The sequence below is a fragment of the Kogia breviceps genome, chromosome X (assembly GCF_026419965.1).
Source record: "Kogia breviceps isolate mKogBre1 chromosome X, mKogBre1 haplotype 1, whole genome shotgun sequence".
NCBI lineage: Eukaryota > Metazoa > Chordata > Mammalia > Artiodactyla > Physeteridae > Kogia > Kogia breviceps.
In genome coordinates, this window is record NC_081330.1 from 116,723,872 (window position 1) to 116,736,132 (window position 12,261).

At 36.4% G+C, this 12,261-nt stretch overlaps 1 protein-coding gene across 1 annotated transcript in view; it reads right to left on the minus strand.

Moving 5' to 3' along the window:
* Positions 1 to 10,063: 10,063 nt before the first annotated feature.
* LOC131748796 (membrane-bound transcription factor site-2 protease) overlaps positions 10,064 to 12,261 on the minus strand; it is a 39,326-nt gene continuing 37,128 nt past the window's right edge. The window contains exons 10-11 of the mRNA XM_059051155.2: positions 11,949 to 12,024; positions 10,064 to 10,825 (exon numbers count right to left, since the gene is read on the minus strand). Of these exons, the coding sequence (XP_058907138.1) occupies positions 10,603 to 10,825; positions 11,949 to 12,024 (299 nt within the window). The 3' untranslated portion in view covers positions 10,064 to 10,602. The remainder of the gene's footprint in view (positions 10,826 to 11,948; positions 12,025 to 12,261) is intronic.

Below are 12,261 nucleotides of genomic sequence, written 5' to 3' on the forward strand. Positions count from 1 at the left end.
AATGGGGGATGGGAAGGGGTGGAGGGCACTCCTAGAAGAACAAATGACTTCTTAGAAGCAGGGGAGAAAGGGCACTTAGGAAAAACAAATGTCTTTTTGGAAAGATAAATGGGCCCTTAGGAGTATAGGTAGGAGACAGGGTAGTTTTGTGACAATATTTGAGAAAATTAGAGGTGCACCTGGGAGGCACTTTATGATAATCGAGCTCTTCTGGGAGGCTCTGCTTTTAGGCAGATAGAGGGTTTTAGGAACTCAAATGCCTTCCATTCAAAATCATTTTTATGCCACAATGCCTTATTCTGGACCTCTTCTACTTTTGTACTTCAGCCCTGTGTTTCCTGAGAATTTAGGTAAACACAAAACATTCTTGAAATCACAAAATTCAGTGCTGTTATCCCAGAGCTAAGCAGTGTGCGCCTGTTCCTCAAGTGCCTCTGCTGGCAGGTCTTATCTACAAGTGGGATTGGCTAGGCTGCTTCTTGTAGCTGTGTGAGGACTATCTTACTCAACAAAGATTTCTAGAGTGCCTACTTCGTGCCAAGCACTGTTCTAGACACTTAAGACTCAGGTGATGTTTGATGGAGAACTTCAACTGAGGTTCTCCATCAAACCCACAGATAACCACACCTGAATCCGTGTTTCCTCTTTCTCCCCTCTTAGAGAGGCATCCCTCTTGCTGCTTTGCTTGTGCTCTGGATCCCATCTCCTCCCTTGGTCTTTTTGTCTCTAGGGTTCTTCCCATTTGCACCAAAAACATGCCTCATGAACTTCCCATTGCTAAAGCCACGACAGTAACACTAAAAACTTTCCCCTACATCCTTCACCAAGTCCCTTCACTCTTTCTCCCCACCCCTTCCAAATGGAACTTCATGAGGGCATTTTCTGCACTTGCAGTCTCTATCTGCACGCGCCACCTTCCCCTGTCCCCACAATTCCTCCATTCACTACAACCTGGCTCAGCTTCCCCTGCTGTACTGGTGCTGCTCTCTTAAGATCATCTATGAACTCCTGCTAATCCCATGGACATTTTGCAGCCTCTCTCAACCACATCTCATATTATTGACACCTCCCTTCTTTTTTTTTTTTTATTGGAGTATAATTGTTTTACAATAGTGTGTTAGTTTTCCCTCTACAACAAACTAAATCAGTTATACATACACACATGCTCCCACATCTCCTCCCTCTTGCATCACCCTCTCTCCCACCCTCCCTATCCCACCCGCCCAGGCGGTCACAAAGCACAGAGGTGATCTCCCTGTGCTATGCAGCAGCTTCCCACCAGCTATCTAATTTACATTTGATAGTGTATATATGTCCCTGGACACCTCCCTTCTTGACACATGCTCTTCCTTTTGTTTCTCTAATACCAAACTCTCACTTATGATTTTCTTACTAATTTTTCTGAAGCTCCTTCTGTTTCCTCTTCCTTGTACCTTTCTTACCTAAATGCTGGTGTTCCTTAGAGCTCCATTCTAGGACACCTTCTCTTCCCTTTTCCTTTTTCTACATTCTCCCTGGACTATCTATCCACTCCCATGGGTTCAATTACATATTTGGTTTGCATGGTATCTCCAACTAATTTCTTTTGAGTTCCAGACCTGACTCAAGAGTTCCAAATTGAACTGTGCATTTTCTGATGTTCCCTAGCTCTGTTAATGGCACTGCCATCATTTAATTATCCAAGCCAGAAATGTGAAGTCCTCTTGACTCCTTCCTGAACCTAAACTATGTGTAACCATCAAATATAGTGGATTCTACTTCTGAGTTGGTCCTCTTCTCTCTTTTGATCTTTACGGCCACCATTCCATTCTCTCTTTCTTTTATTTTATATTATTTTTTAATTTTTTGGCCATGCTGTGCAGCATGTGGGATCCTAGTTCTCCAACCAGGGATCAAACTGCACCCCCTGCAGTAGAAGCACGGAGTCTTAACCACTGGACCACCAGGGAAGTCCCGTGCCACCATTCTATTCTATATCATCATCATCTCTTGCTGAGATTACTGAAATAGTCTCCTAACCAATTTTGTTGCCTACAGACTTGCTTCCCTCTAATCCATGCTTTACCCTCAGCCAAGGTGATCCATACAAAATGTAATTCTGATTATGGCACTCTCTTGCTTGAAACTTTCAATGACTTCCCATTTTTGATGAGGTTAAAGTCCACAGTCTTCTCTTCATATTATTAAGACTTGGCCTCTGCTAACCTTCGTTTTTTTTGGCTGCATTAGGTCTTCGTTGCTGTGCTCGGGCACGGGCTTTCTCTCTAGTCGTGGTGAGTAGGGTTACTCTTCATTGCGGTGCGCAGGCTTCTCATCGCGGTGGCTTCTCTTGTTGCGGCACGCAGGTTCTAGGGCCTGCGGGCTTCAGTAGTTGTGGCTCGCGGGCTCTAGAGCACAGGCTCAGTAGTTGTGGCTCACGGGCTTAGCTGTTCCACGGCATGTGGGATCTTCCCGGTCCAGGGCTCGAACCTGTGTCCCCTGCATTGGCAGGCAGGTTCTTAACCACTACGCCACCAGGGAAGTCCCTCTGCTAACCTTTAATCTCTTGCCACCCCATGCCTACAACACTTAGTAGTAGTCAGCATACACTTACTGTTTTAAAAATAAATGGCATTTTTTTCTTTCAAAATACAAAAGAGAAAAATTGTCTTACTTACTGCAGCATCTCCAGAGCCCAGAACACTGCCCAGAACATAGTAGGTATGCAATAAATATTTCTTAAATGAAGGAAAGAATATATGTATCAGTTCTAGTGACAGCAGGATGAGGATGAGCAAGAAAAAATGGGACATTTTTAATCCAATAAGCATATATTAGAGTAGCATACTTACAAGAGTCATACTCTAAAATTTGGCAAGTTAAAAAACCAACTACAATGATCTCAGAAGCATTTTAAATGGAGGGGAAAAAAGCACACTTAACCAACTTCTTTTAAACTGATCATTTATTATGAATAGAAAAAGTTAAATTTTTATAAGAAATAAAATACAAATTCATAGTATCCTAACCTCTTATTGTCCTGATTTTAAACCATGACTAAAATTAACGCATATATTTGAACAAGTAATCAAGAAATGCAGTGTTCCATACGTAATCATTATATAACTAAAACAGATGAAGATAAGATACTTACTTTAAAATCAGGACATCTATTTCAAAGACAGATTTTTTTTTTTAAGCTTTAAAGACTAATATTTAAAATTCCGCAGAAAGAGGAATTAATGTTTGAAAATCTCAGCAAAAAAAATTATAAGAAATTGATGAAAACAGTACCTTTAGATAATGATATATATTAAGGATAATCTCCAGATTGCTAATCTATATTGTTTAGGAATGAGAAACACTATTTCAAAAAAGACAAAAAAACCCAAAAAACTTACCTTAAGGAAAATAAATTTAAGCACTCTATTCAATTAAAACACATGAGATATGCTCTAAGTTCATTGTACTAATGAATTGAAAAAAATAAAATAGTAAATAGTTGCTTCCTATATAAATAAGAATGATTTATCAAATGAAAGATAATTTCACTTATTATATCTATTCTCTCCAAGGGATATAAATTTATGCCTCTTCCTGGCTGGTATGAAAAATCTCTTAAGACTAAACCATCTCCTTTGAGACAACTGGTTAATCATTTGGGGATAACAAAACACAAGGTTACATCCCTACTTTGCACCAACGTCAAAATACATTGCACGTAGATTAATGATTTGAATGTGTGGAAAAACAAAATAATAAAAATATTATAAGAAAATGTGAATACTTATAAAATCTTGAGGAGACTTTCAAAACATATCATCAAAGGTGGAAAGCATAAGGCAAAGACTGACAGACCATGATATATGAAAACATAAAAATAAGCATTATACTTAAATGATGTTTTAATATATTTGCAAGTAACAAATGAAATGATGGAGCTGAGCTTATGAGGAAAAGCAGTAAGAAGACAATAATCACTCCCTTGCAAAATGGGCTAAGGATAGGGATAAACAAAGATAATACAATGGCCAATAAATACATTTTAGTATTCAACCTCTTTTCTAATCAAAGAAATGCGAATTAAAATGAGACGCCATTTTACCTTACCCAATTAACAGAAAAAAATGTAAATGCAACAAGGCAATATGTATATATAAAACTTTGTTCAATTTCAAGATAGCAATTTTTCCTTTTAGTATTAAGTTTCTAGAATTACCCAAAATCATAGATATGCAAAAAGATGTAGTTATAAAGATATTCCTCACAGCTTTGTTTATAATATTGCAAAATTGGAAGTAATAGGGGCTAATTAACATATGGCATATTTAACACTGCAATATTATACAGCTATTAAAATAACACCAGAATATTAATAACATTGAAAAATGCTTATAATACATTGTCAAGTTTAGAAGGTAGCTTACCAATTATCTATAATACAATGCTATTTTTTCAAGAAATTACAATTTACTTTCATTTAACATGTTTTCTATAATGAACTTGCCTTTCTTTTCTAGTAAGAAATATTCTATAAAGGCCCCCGAATTACATTATCTGTCTCTTTCTGTTCCAATTCCAGATTCCCAAAGTAAACTCCTGATAACCAACCTCTTTTTCCCAGTTATTTCTGTAACAGAAAAGGGGATGGCCTGAACTGGATGAATGAAAATTCTGTAAATTGCTAAGTACTACCTCCCACTGTAGATTGCTGGTGATACATAAAGCCTAGGAAGAAAATTAGAAGCCATTAAAGGATGGAAACAAAGTGGCTGAAAGGGAAGATAAGAATGCTAGGAATAAAGCATGAAAGTCAAGGGCAGGTAAAAGAAATTAAGATACGGTCCAATATATCTGCAAACCCTTTGTGAAAATGTGAATCTTGAATGATGACAAGTAGTAAGAAGGTGATAATGGCTGCAGGGAAATATGGGCAAAGGATGTGGATAAAAAAGATCTACAAAACAACAGACATTAAGAAAAAAGTTTAGCCTCTTTTCTAACTACAAAAATACAAATTAAAATGAACTTGTTTAAAAAAAAAGAGCTTACTTTGAAATGCAATGTTCCACACTGTGTACAGCTTTCTATTGTCTGTGGTTTAGTCGTCAAGGTGCATCCTACCCCAAATTCTCTCCTACACTGGTTCATCACAGTGCCTCCTTCTGAGTTAAGACAGTTTGGGTTAAATACCCATGTTACTGTCAATGAATACACCCATGAACACAGATTATTTTGAATAGTTGCAGTGAGCAAAATCCTTAGCCAACACCTTAAGTACGATTTTAGGTCCATTTTGATTGCAGGAAAAAATATTTAAAAGGGTCAAGGCCTGGGGGAGACACTCTGGAAAACCAGAGCTAGCCCAAAGGCACTGGAAGCCAAAAAGGCATACCAAAAGGAGGCAAGATCTAATGCCAGTGTGGACTGAGATATGAGGGCAAGTTTATGTTATAATTCTGCATTCTGAAAATAAATAAAGTACATAATAGTAACTTGAGCGTGTCAGGCGCCATATTAAGAACTTTAGGTAAACTGTTTTACTTAACAATATTATAAAGGAAAATACTATTATGTCTATTTTAAAGATAGTTCATTCTATACAGAAAAATAAACCTGGATTTCCTACCTCACACCACGTATTCTAGAAATTAAAGATCACATTGTGAAAGTACAGCTCTAAAGCAAACAGAAGAAAGTATAGGATATTATTGTGACTTTGGGACAGGACAGAACTTTTTAAGTAAGACTCACAAAATACAAACAATGAATCAAGAAATTAATAGATTTGACTACATCAAACTAAAAATCCTTGTTCAACAAAGGATCTCATAAATAAAAATTTATAGACGGATGATAGACTGGGAAAAAGTATTTTCAACATCTAAAATGGACAAGAGCTGATATCTAGAACTTGGGTTATTCTGTAAATAGATAGTAAATATTTTAGGTTTTATGGGCCATATGGTCTCTGTTGCAACTGTTCAACTCTGCTGTTGTAGCATGAAAGCAGTCATAGGCAACACATAAATGAATGAATATGGTTGTGTTTCAATAAAAACTTATTTACCATAATAGCTGGTGAGCAGGATTTGGCCTTCAAGGTGTAGTTTGTTGATCCCTAATCTAGAATATACAAGAAATTCCTATGGATCAATAAGAAAAATTTAGGATGCTTGATGGAAAACTGAACAAAGGATACCAATAAGCAATTGGCAGAATGAAAAATCCAAATGGCTAAACAAATATATAGATGTGCAATATTATTAATAACATGAGAAATGCAAGCTCAAAGGAAATGCCATTTTGCACCTAAGGGATTTGTCAGGACATGGAAGTCAGATAATTCAGGTGGAGGTAAGGGTGCGGGTAAACATGAAACCCACACGCCTTGCCAAAGAATAAGTTTCAGTTACAGAGAGATATTAAGTGCTAAGTGAAATTATTGCATTTCCATACTCCAAATAAAGGAGGGCTCTTTGATAAAGGGCAGCAGGCAACCTTTCAACAACACACATACATTATCTTTATTTTGCAATTAGCGATAATACACATTATCTTTATTTCACTATGCCAACTGGACTGCCAGGGAATTCCCTCGACCAATGTGTTTTAGACATGAAGAAAATCTTAATATTCATAGGGTTTAATTCTTTTACAGTTTAGAGTTTCATATCTGTAAGAGGAGGACTGGCTTTATGATGCCTGATTAATGGAATGTAAAATTCACATGAATTTAAGATAAAGTGAGATTCAACTTTATAGGATGGAGAGCCAATTACAGGGTTCTACTCTTAGATACTTCTGGGTTTTCCCTTCTCTACAGTGTCAGGAGCACTTCAGTACAAAAGTCTGAGAAGCATTCAGATAATAAGGGACATTTATTGAATATCCATCAATCTTTAGCTAAATGAAACTAAGATATAAGGGTGTTTTTTTTTTTTTCTTTCTTTAATGGGAAATCAAATTACACAATATAACCTGCTTGGTAATTAGAACTGCAACTTCCTTTAGCCATATTTTTCTATCTCCACCCTGAATATAACCTATTGTAGCATTAGGTTCTGAAATAGAGGCTTTCCCCTCATTGAATTCATTTGCCATGGTCTGATAAAATATACAATGGATTATTCAAATTAGTACGGCCTAAACAGCAAGAGTAGCTTGCATATGCACTGACTTAAAAAGGCTTACTGTTTCAATAAAGTATATCCACATGCTTTACCTTAAAAATAAATTTGTGACTTAACTCTATAATTTATCACATGTTCATGTACTTTAAAAGGTTAGATTATACTAAAGCATATGTATACTATTGTTTGATGAGTCATTAAAAGAAAACTGGTTTACATTGAATCGTACATTTTAAACAGGTGAATTTTATGGTATTTAATTATATTTCAGTAAAGCTGAGAGATAATCAATCATCTAGTCTTGTGGCTCTTAACTGTAGTATAATGGGATCAGAGGCAAAGAGGAGGTGTGAAATGGGGCTAGCCAGTCAGGAATTGCGCTAAATTCCCAGCCTATTTTATCTGGCCCTTAGTAACCAAGAAAAGAGAGGAAGAGGGGGAGGGGGAAAGAAGGAAAGAGAATGTGAAGAATGTGTGCGCGCGCGTGTGTGTGTGTGTGTGTGTGTGTGTGTGTGTGTGTGTGTGTGTGTGTGTGTGTGTGTGTTCCAAAACAGTAGTGAGAGTACGGGGATTTCATTTAAAAAAGACTTCTTTCTGTGGCCTACCAACAACTTTCATATATGGATTGCTTGAGTGAAAACTGAGGCTGCTTTTAGAATCAAGAATTTTAAAACATCTAAGATGGTACTGTATGTAAAGGGAAAAATTTTGACAGAAAAGAGTACAAATTAAAAAAAAAAAAGACAACACATAGATGATAAAACATAGAGTGCTGGTACACATTTATTCTTTTATTGCTAAACATTAAACACCAGCAACTATGATATCTTCAAGTTAAAGCCTAAGAATGAATTACAGCTCAGTTGAAAGATTTATAGAAAAAAAATACCTGTGTACCATTAGTATGTGGACATTCAATAAATACCACAGGACAAACTGATGACTAAGAGCCACATATCCATGAAGTGCATGGTTATAATTTACTGTTAGAACAGATAGTGACCTGTAAGAGCGATTATCAGAAGGTCAAGTTTAACTGCATGTCTTTTCAAACTGAAATGCTAAAAAGAATATATACATCCTTTATGGATTTTAAGTGATTAAAAACAACCCTGAAAAATGTAAACAGTGCAGAGTAGAAACACTGAAAATAAAGTTTTACCGTTGAACAAGTGCCAACACAACACTTTCTTCAAATCCTCAAAATAATTCATTTTTCTAATTGCTCTACAGAAACCAAAATGGACTATTTTCATAAAGATGATAATATATCAGGGACACAGACCTTCCAAGTTATTATTTTATGTTAACATATATTTACAGTATATTCAATAATACTCTTTACAGCTTACTTAAATAGAAACATGCTTTTCTAATCCATAAATAACACTAATCATCATCCATTCGACCACATTTATTAAGTATTTTTGATGTCTCATGCACTGTGCCAGGGATGCCAAGATGAGTATGACATGGTCCTCACTCTAGAAGTGCCCACAATCAAGGTGAAGGAACAACACATAACATTTCCTTTCTTACACAATGAGGCCATTTCTGTAAAAATGGAACTGATCTGCTCAATACCCTAATACAGTGTTTGCCAAATCCTGACCCAATGTAGCAGGAGACCAAGGTGTTTAAAAGCCATAAGAAAATGACGTGCTTGGGGTTTTTTTTCCACCCAGAAAAAGAACTTTACAGGTAGGATTTCATCTACTAAATTTTTTTCTCAGTTTTAAAAAACTGACCTGCACATATATAGCATTTCCATTAATAAACTGCTTAGTTCATGCAATCGAATTAATTATGTAAGTATTTCACGGTATTCCCCAAACTTTACTACCTGAACAGGTCTGCGTATTACTCTGCTAATATACTCTAATCCTGAAAGACTGTCTGCCTAAAAATAGAACAAATGCCTTCTTCCTAGGATAAACCAATAATTTGTACAGTTTTAAGTAGTGGTAATAACTGATGACCTTGAGTCATTAAAAAAATGTTAAAATTATATTCAATATATAATTTCTGTTTAAGAAGGCAGGCAGATTTATAATACAATCTAAAGTTTCCTTAAAAATGGTTAAAAAGTTTTAGTGCCTAAAAAGCAACTCAGTGATCTGAAAGAAGTGAACCCCACAAATACCTCAATTAGTGAAAGAGCTGGATACGTGACTACTCATGTTCTTGAGTATATGAGAGAAGTAAATATTTGTCATCAAAGAAACAGCTTGCTCATATACTTCTAATACCAAAAGCTTCACACTGGCCTATTGACTTCCCAGATCTTCCAGGGCTGCATCTCCAGTCCAAAAGATCTCAAACTAGGCAGGGCTCTTTCGGGCTCAAGAGTCAGTTCCCAGGCACTGGCAAATCCACATTTGTACTCACATGCAGCCATACTCACTCTACTACCAAGTCTTTCGTGGACCCACAGAGGTAGCTTAGGGGAAAGATGGAAAGCAAGGACTACATATTTAATTACCCAACACAGAGAAACATCGTAGCCACTGGTGGGGACAGAGTATGGTCCAAGGCTTAAGGTAATTGCTTCTTGAAGACAGGGACCTAGGAGCTAGGCCCCAGATAGCTCCAGCAGCACAAGAGAAAATATCTACCCCGGAAGGATTCCAAGCTTTGAAGCTCTGTAGAGAACAGTACCCAGGACTGCAGAAGGTCCTGTGATCTGTCTTGTGACCTGCCACAAGACCCACCTGGCTCAGTTCTGAGGTTCACCCCTAAATGTCCCAGCTCACATACTGCAGGTGGGAGATACTTCTGCGGCTCACTCTGAATGTCAAGGGTAATGGTGCTTTATGAGAGTATAGGGACATATTATCAAAGAGGCAACTCTTGTGGGGCAAAACATGTCTCACCCTATTATAGACCCTACTTCCTCTTTGTTCATTTATTTGGCGTCATTTGACAAAGATTTTCCCTTTTATGTCAGCAGATTCTTTTACAGAATTTTATTAATTTAATTGTAATCAGACCTCAGTTGTCAGAGTACAAAATAATACACAATTGAATTTAAAAATACTTTTCAAACAAGACAAGGGACAAGAGATATAGACCAAGAAAATGCTCACCTTTCCACTTGGCCAAAGTCTGGTCTCCTTCAAATCTGGATTAATGATGCTTTTTCAAGAAGTTTTTCCCAATTAATCCTACCCAATTCTGTTTTCCTTTACATTATTTCAACATGATACGTAGCCACACAAAAAAGGTTTAATATGAATTTGCACTTGTTTAGAAATTGTTCCACAAGCATCTGCGGGTTGTAGGTTCAGTCTTTAAAACTAGAATGTAATCAGGGACTATGCCTTTCATTTCTTCTGTTTATCCCCCATCCCAGAGTTTGGATACTCTGGATAAAGAACTTAAAGTTGTTGGCTAAAATGTAATTGTAAGGAAACACTTTATATTTCACACCAAGTAAGGTTCTCAATATTGTATATTGTAACTCAGAGATTCTATCAAATGAGTGCAAATATTACCGTGCTGTAACCATCCAGAGTCCCAGGGTCACATTGGCAGCCAAAAGTATACTGCCACCAAGCAAGATGAAAAATCCTATCAGATCTTTGACATCATTGTCTCCAATCACTGAGGTAAGAGTAGCATCTAGGAAAGAGTTTAAAATCCATTGTCCATCCAAAGCAAAGCAGGGCACTGCATTAACAATAGCCAGAGCTCCCGAGAGGGAAATAAGGTACCTGGTTAAAACCGGTTAAGGAGCTTACAGTGAGGTCTGAGGGCAAAGCACATTTCTGGGAGTCAAGCAGGCATTTTACCAGGACTGGATTTGAGATTACAGGTGACTTCCTTCCTTTCTTTAAATCTCTGCTTACTAGTATACACCATTGCTTCTTAGATCTCTACTATTTAAAACAAATGACAAGTTATTTCGAAGTTCAAAAACCTTGACTAGAAAAATAAAGGCCAACCACTTGTAAACCAAGACAATCTGTACTGAACTCCTTCAGAAGACTAACTCTTTCTAATCTTTTAATGATACATCAAGAGAAAGGAATAAGAAATAAGGGAAAATTACTTTTTGATCCTTATGAAGTATACGTTATATTAGATATATAAAGATTTTGGCCCCTTGAACTCTGTTTTACTATCATCTGTAAGGTCATAGTGTAAATATCTCTGAGAAAAAGCTGCAGTCTACAAGGTACAATTTTGACTGTACACAGTTTTTAGTAAGTCATTTGTTAACTAATTTGTTACTAATTTGCTCATTTGTTTCGTTTCATGTTTTTGCCAATCATTAAGGAAAGAAATTAAAAAGATTTAAAAGTGACAAAAATAAAGAACCTTTCCAAACTGTTCAGTTTATTCAAATTCTATATAATAACCAATTAAAATTTTTCTTTATATGCAAATATAATACGCTAAAAAACACATGAGATTTTGTCTCCTCTGAATGCTACTTTAGTAGTGGAAACCACTTTGATCTTCCTTACACATTCCTCCACTTGGTCAGAGCCAACAGGCTCAGAAGGGGTGGAATTCATCACCTCATCAGTAGCTAAAGCGTTCATCCTTTATAAACGTACTAAAAGGTTTTATACCTCTAAATTCAATTCTCATTTTGTATTCTAGGTTCCTTCCCTTCGACATCTTAACCTTTCTCTCTTCCCAATCAATCTTCCTTCTCTGACTTCTCCCTTCCTAGGTACAATCTGATCTTTTTCAACTTTAAAGTCTCTTTTTTTGGTATTAGCAGTTAATTGATACTTGTAAGGTCTGTTCATGCTCTCTAGTCAAGGTAAAACTGATGAAGTTCCAAGTAGCACATTTTAAAAACATCTTTCACGCCAGAAAGGATACTTGACAAATGTCTCCACGACCACAGGCAGATCTATGCTTAGAAAGTTGAAACGTGGGATAAAACTGGTGATGCTCACTAAAAAAGAAAAATAAGAAATAATGAATATTATTTATACAGATAAGCAACAGCATTATGAATTTTACCATATGACTAAAAATTGGGCTAGCCTATTAAATTGATTGAGAAAGCCCTTCCCAAACATATGCAGGCAGGCTCTATGGCCCACATATAAAAGCAATTGGCAATTGTAGAACATCTAATAAAAATAGTGGAATACAGAAATTCATGTCTCAGTGTACTTATATTTTGAGG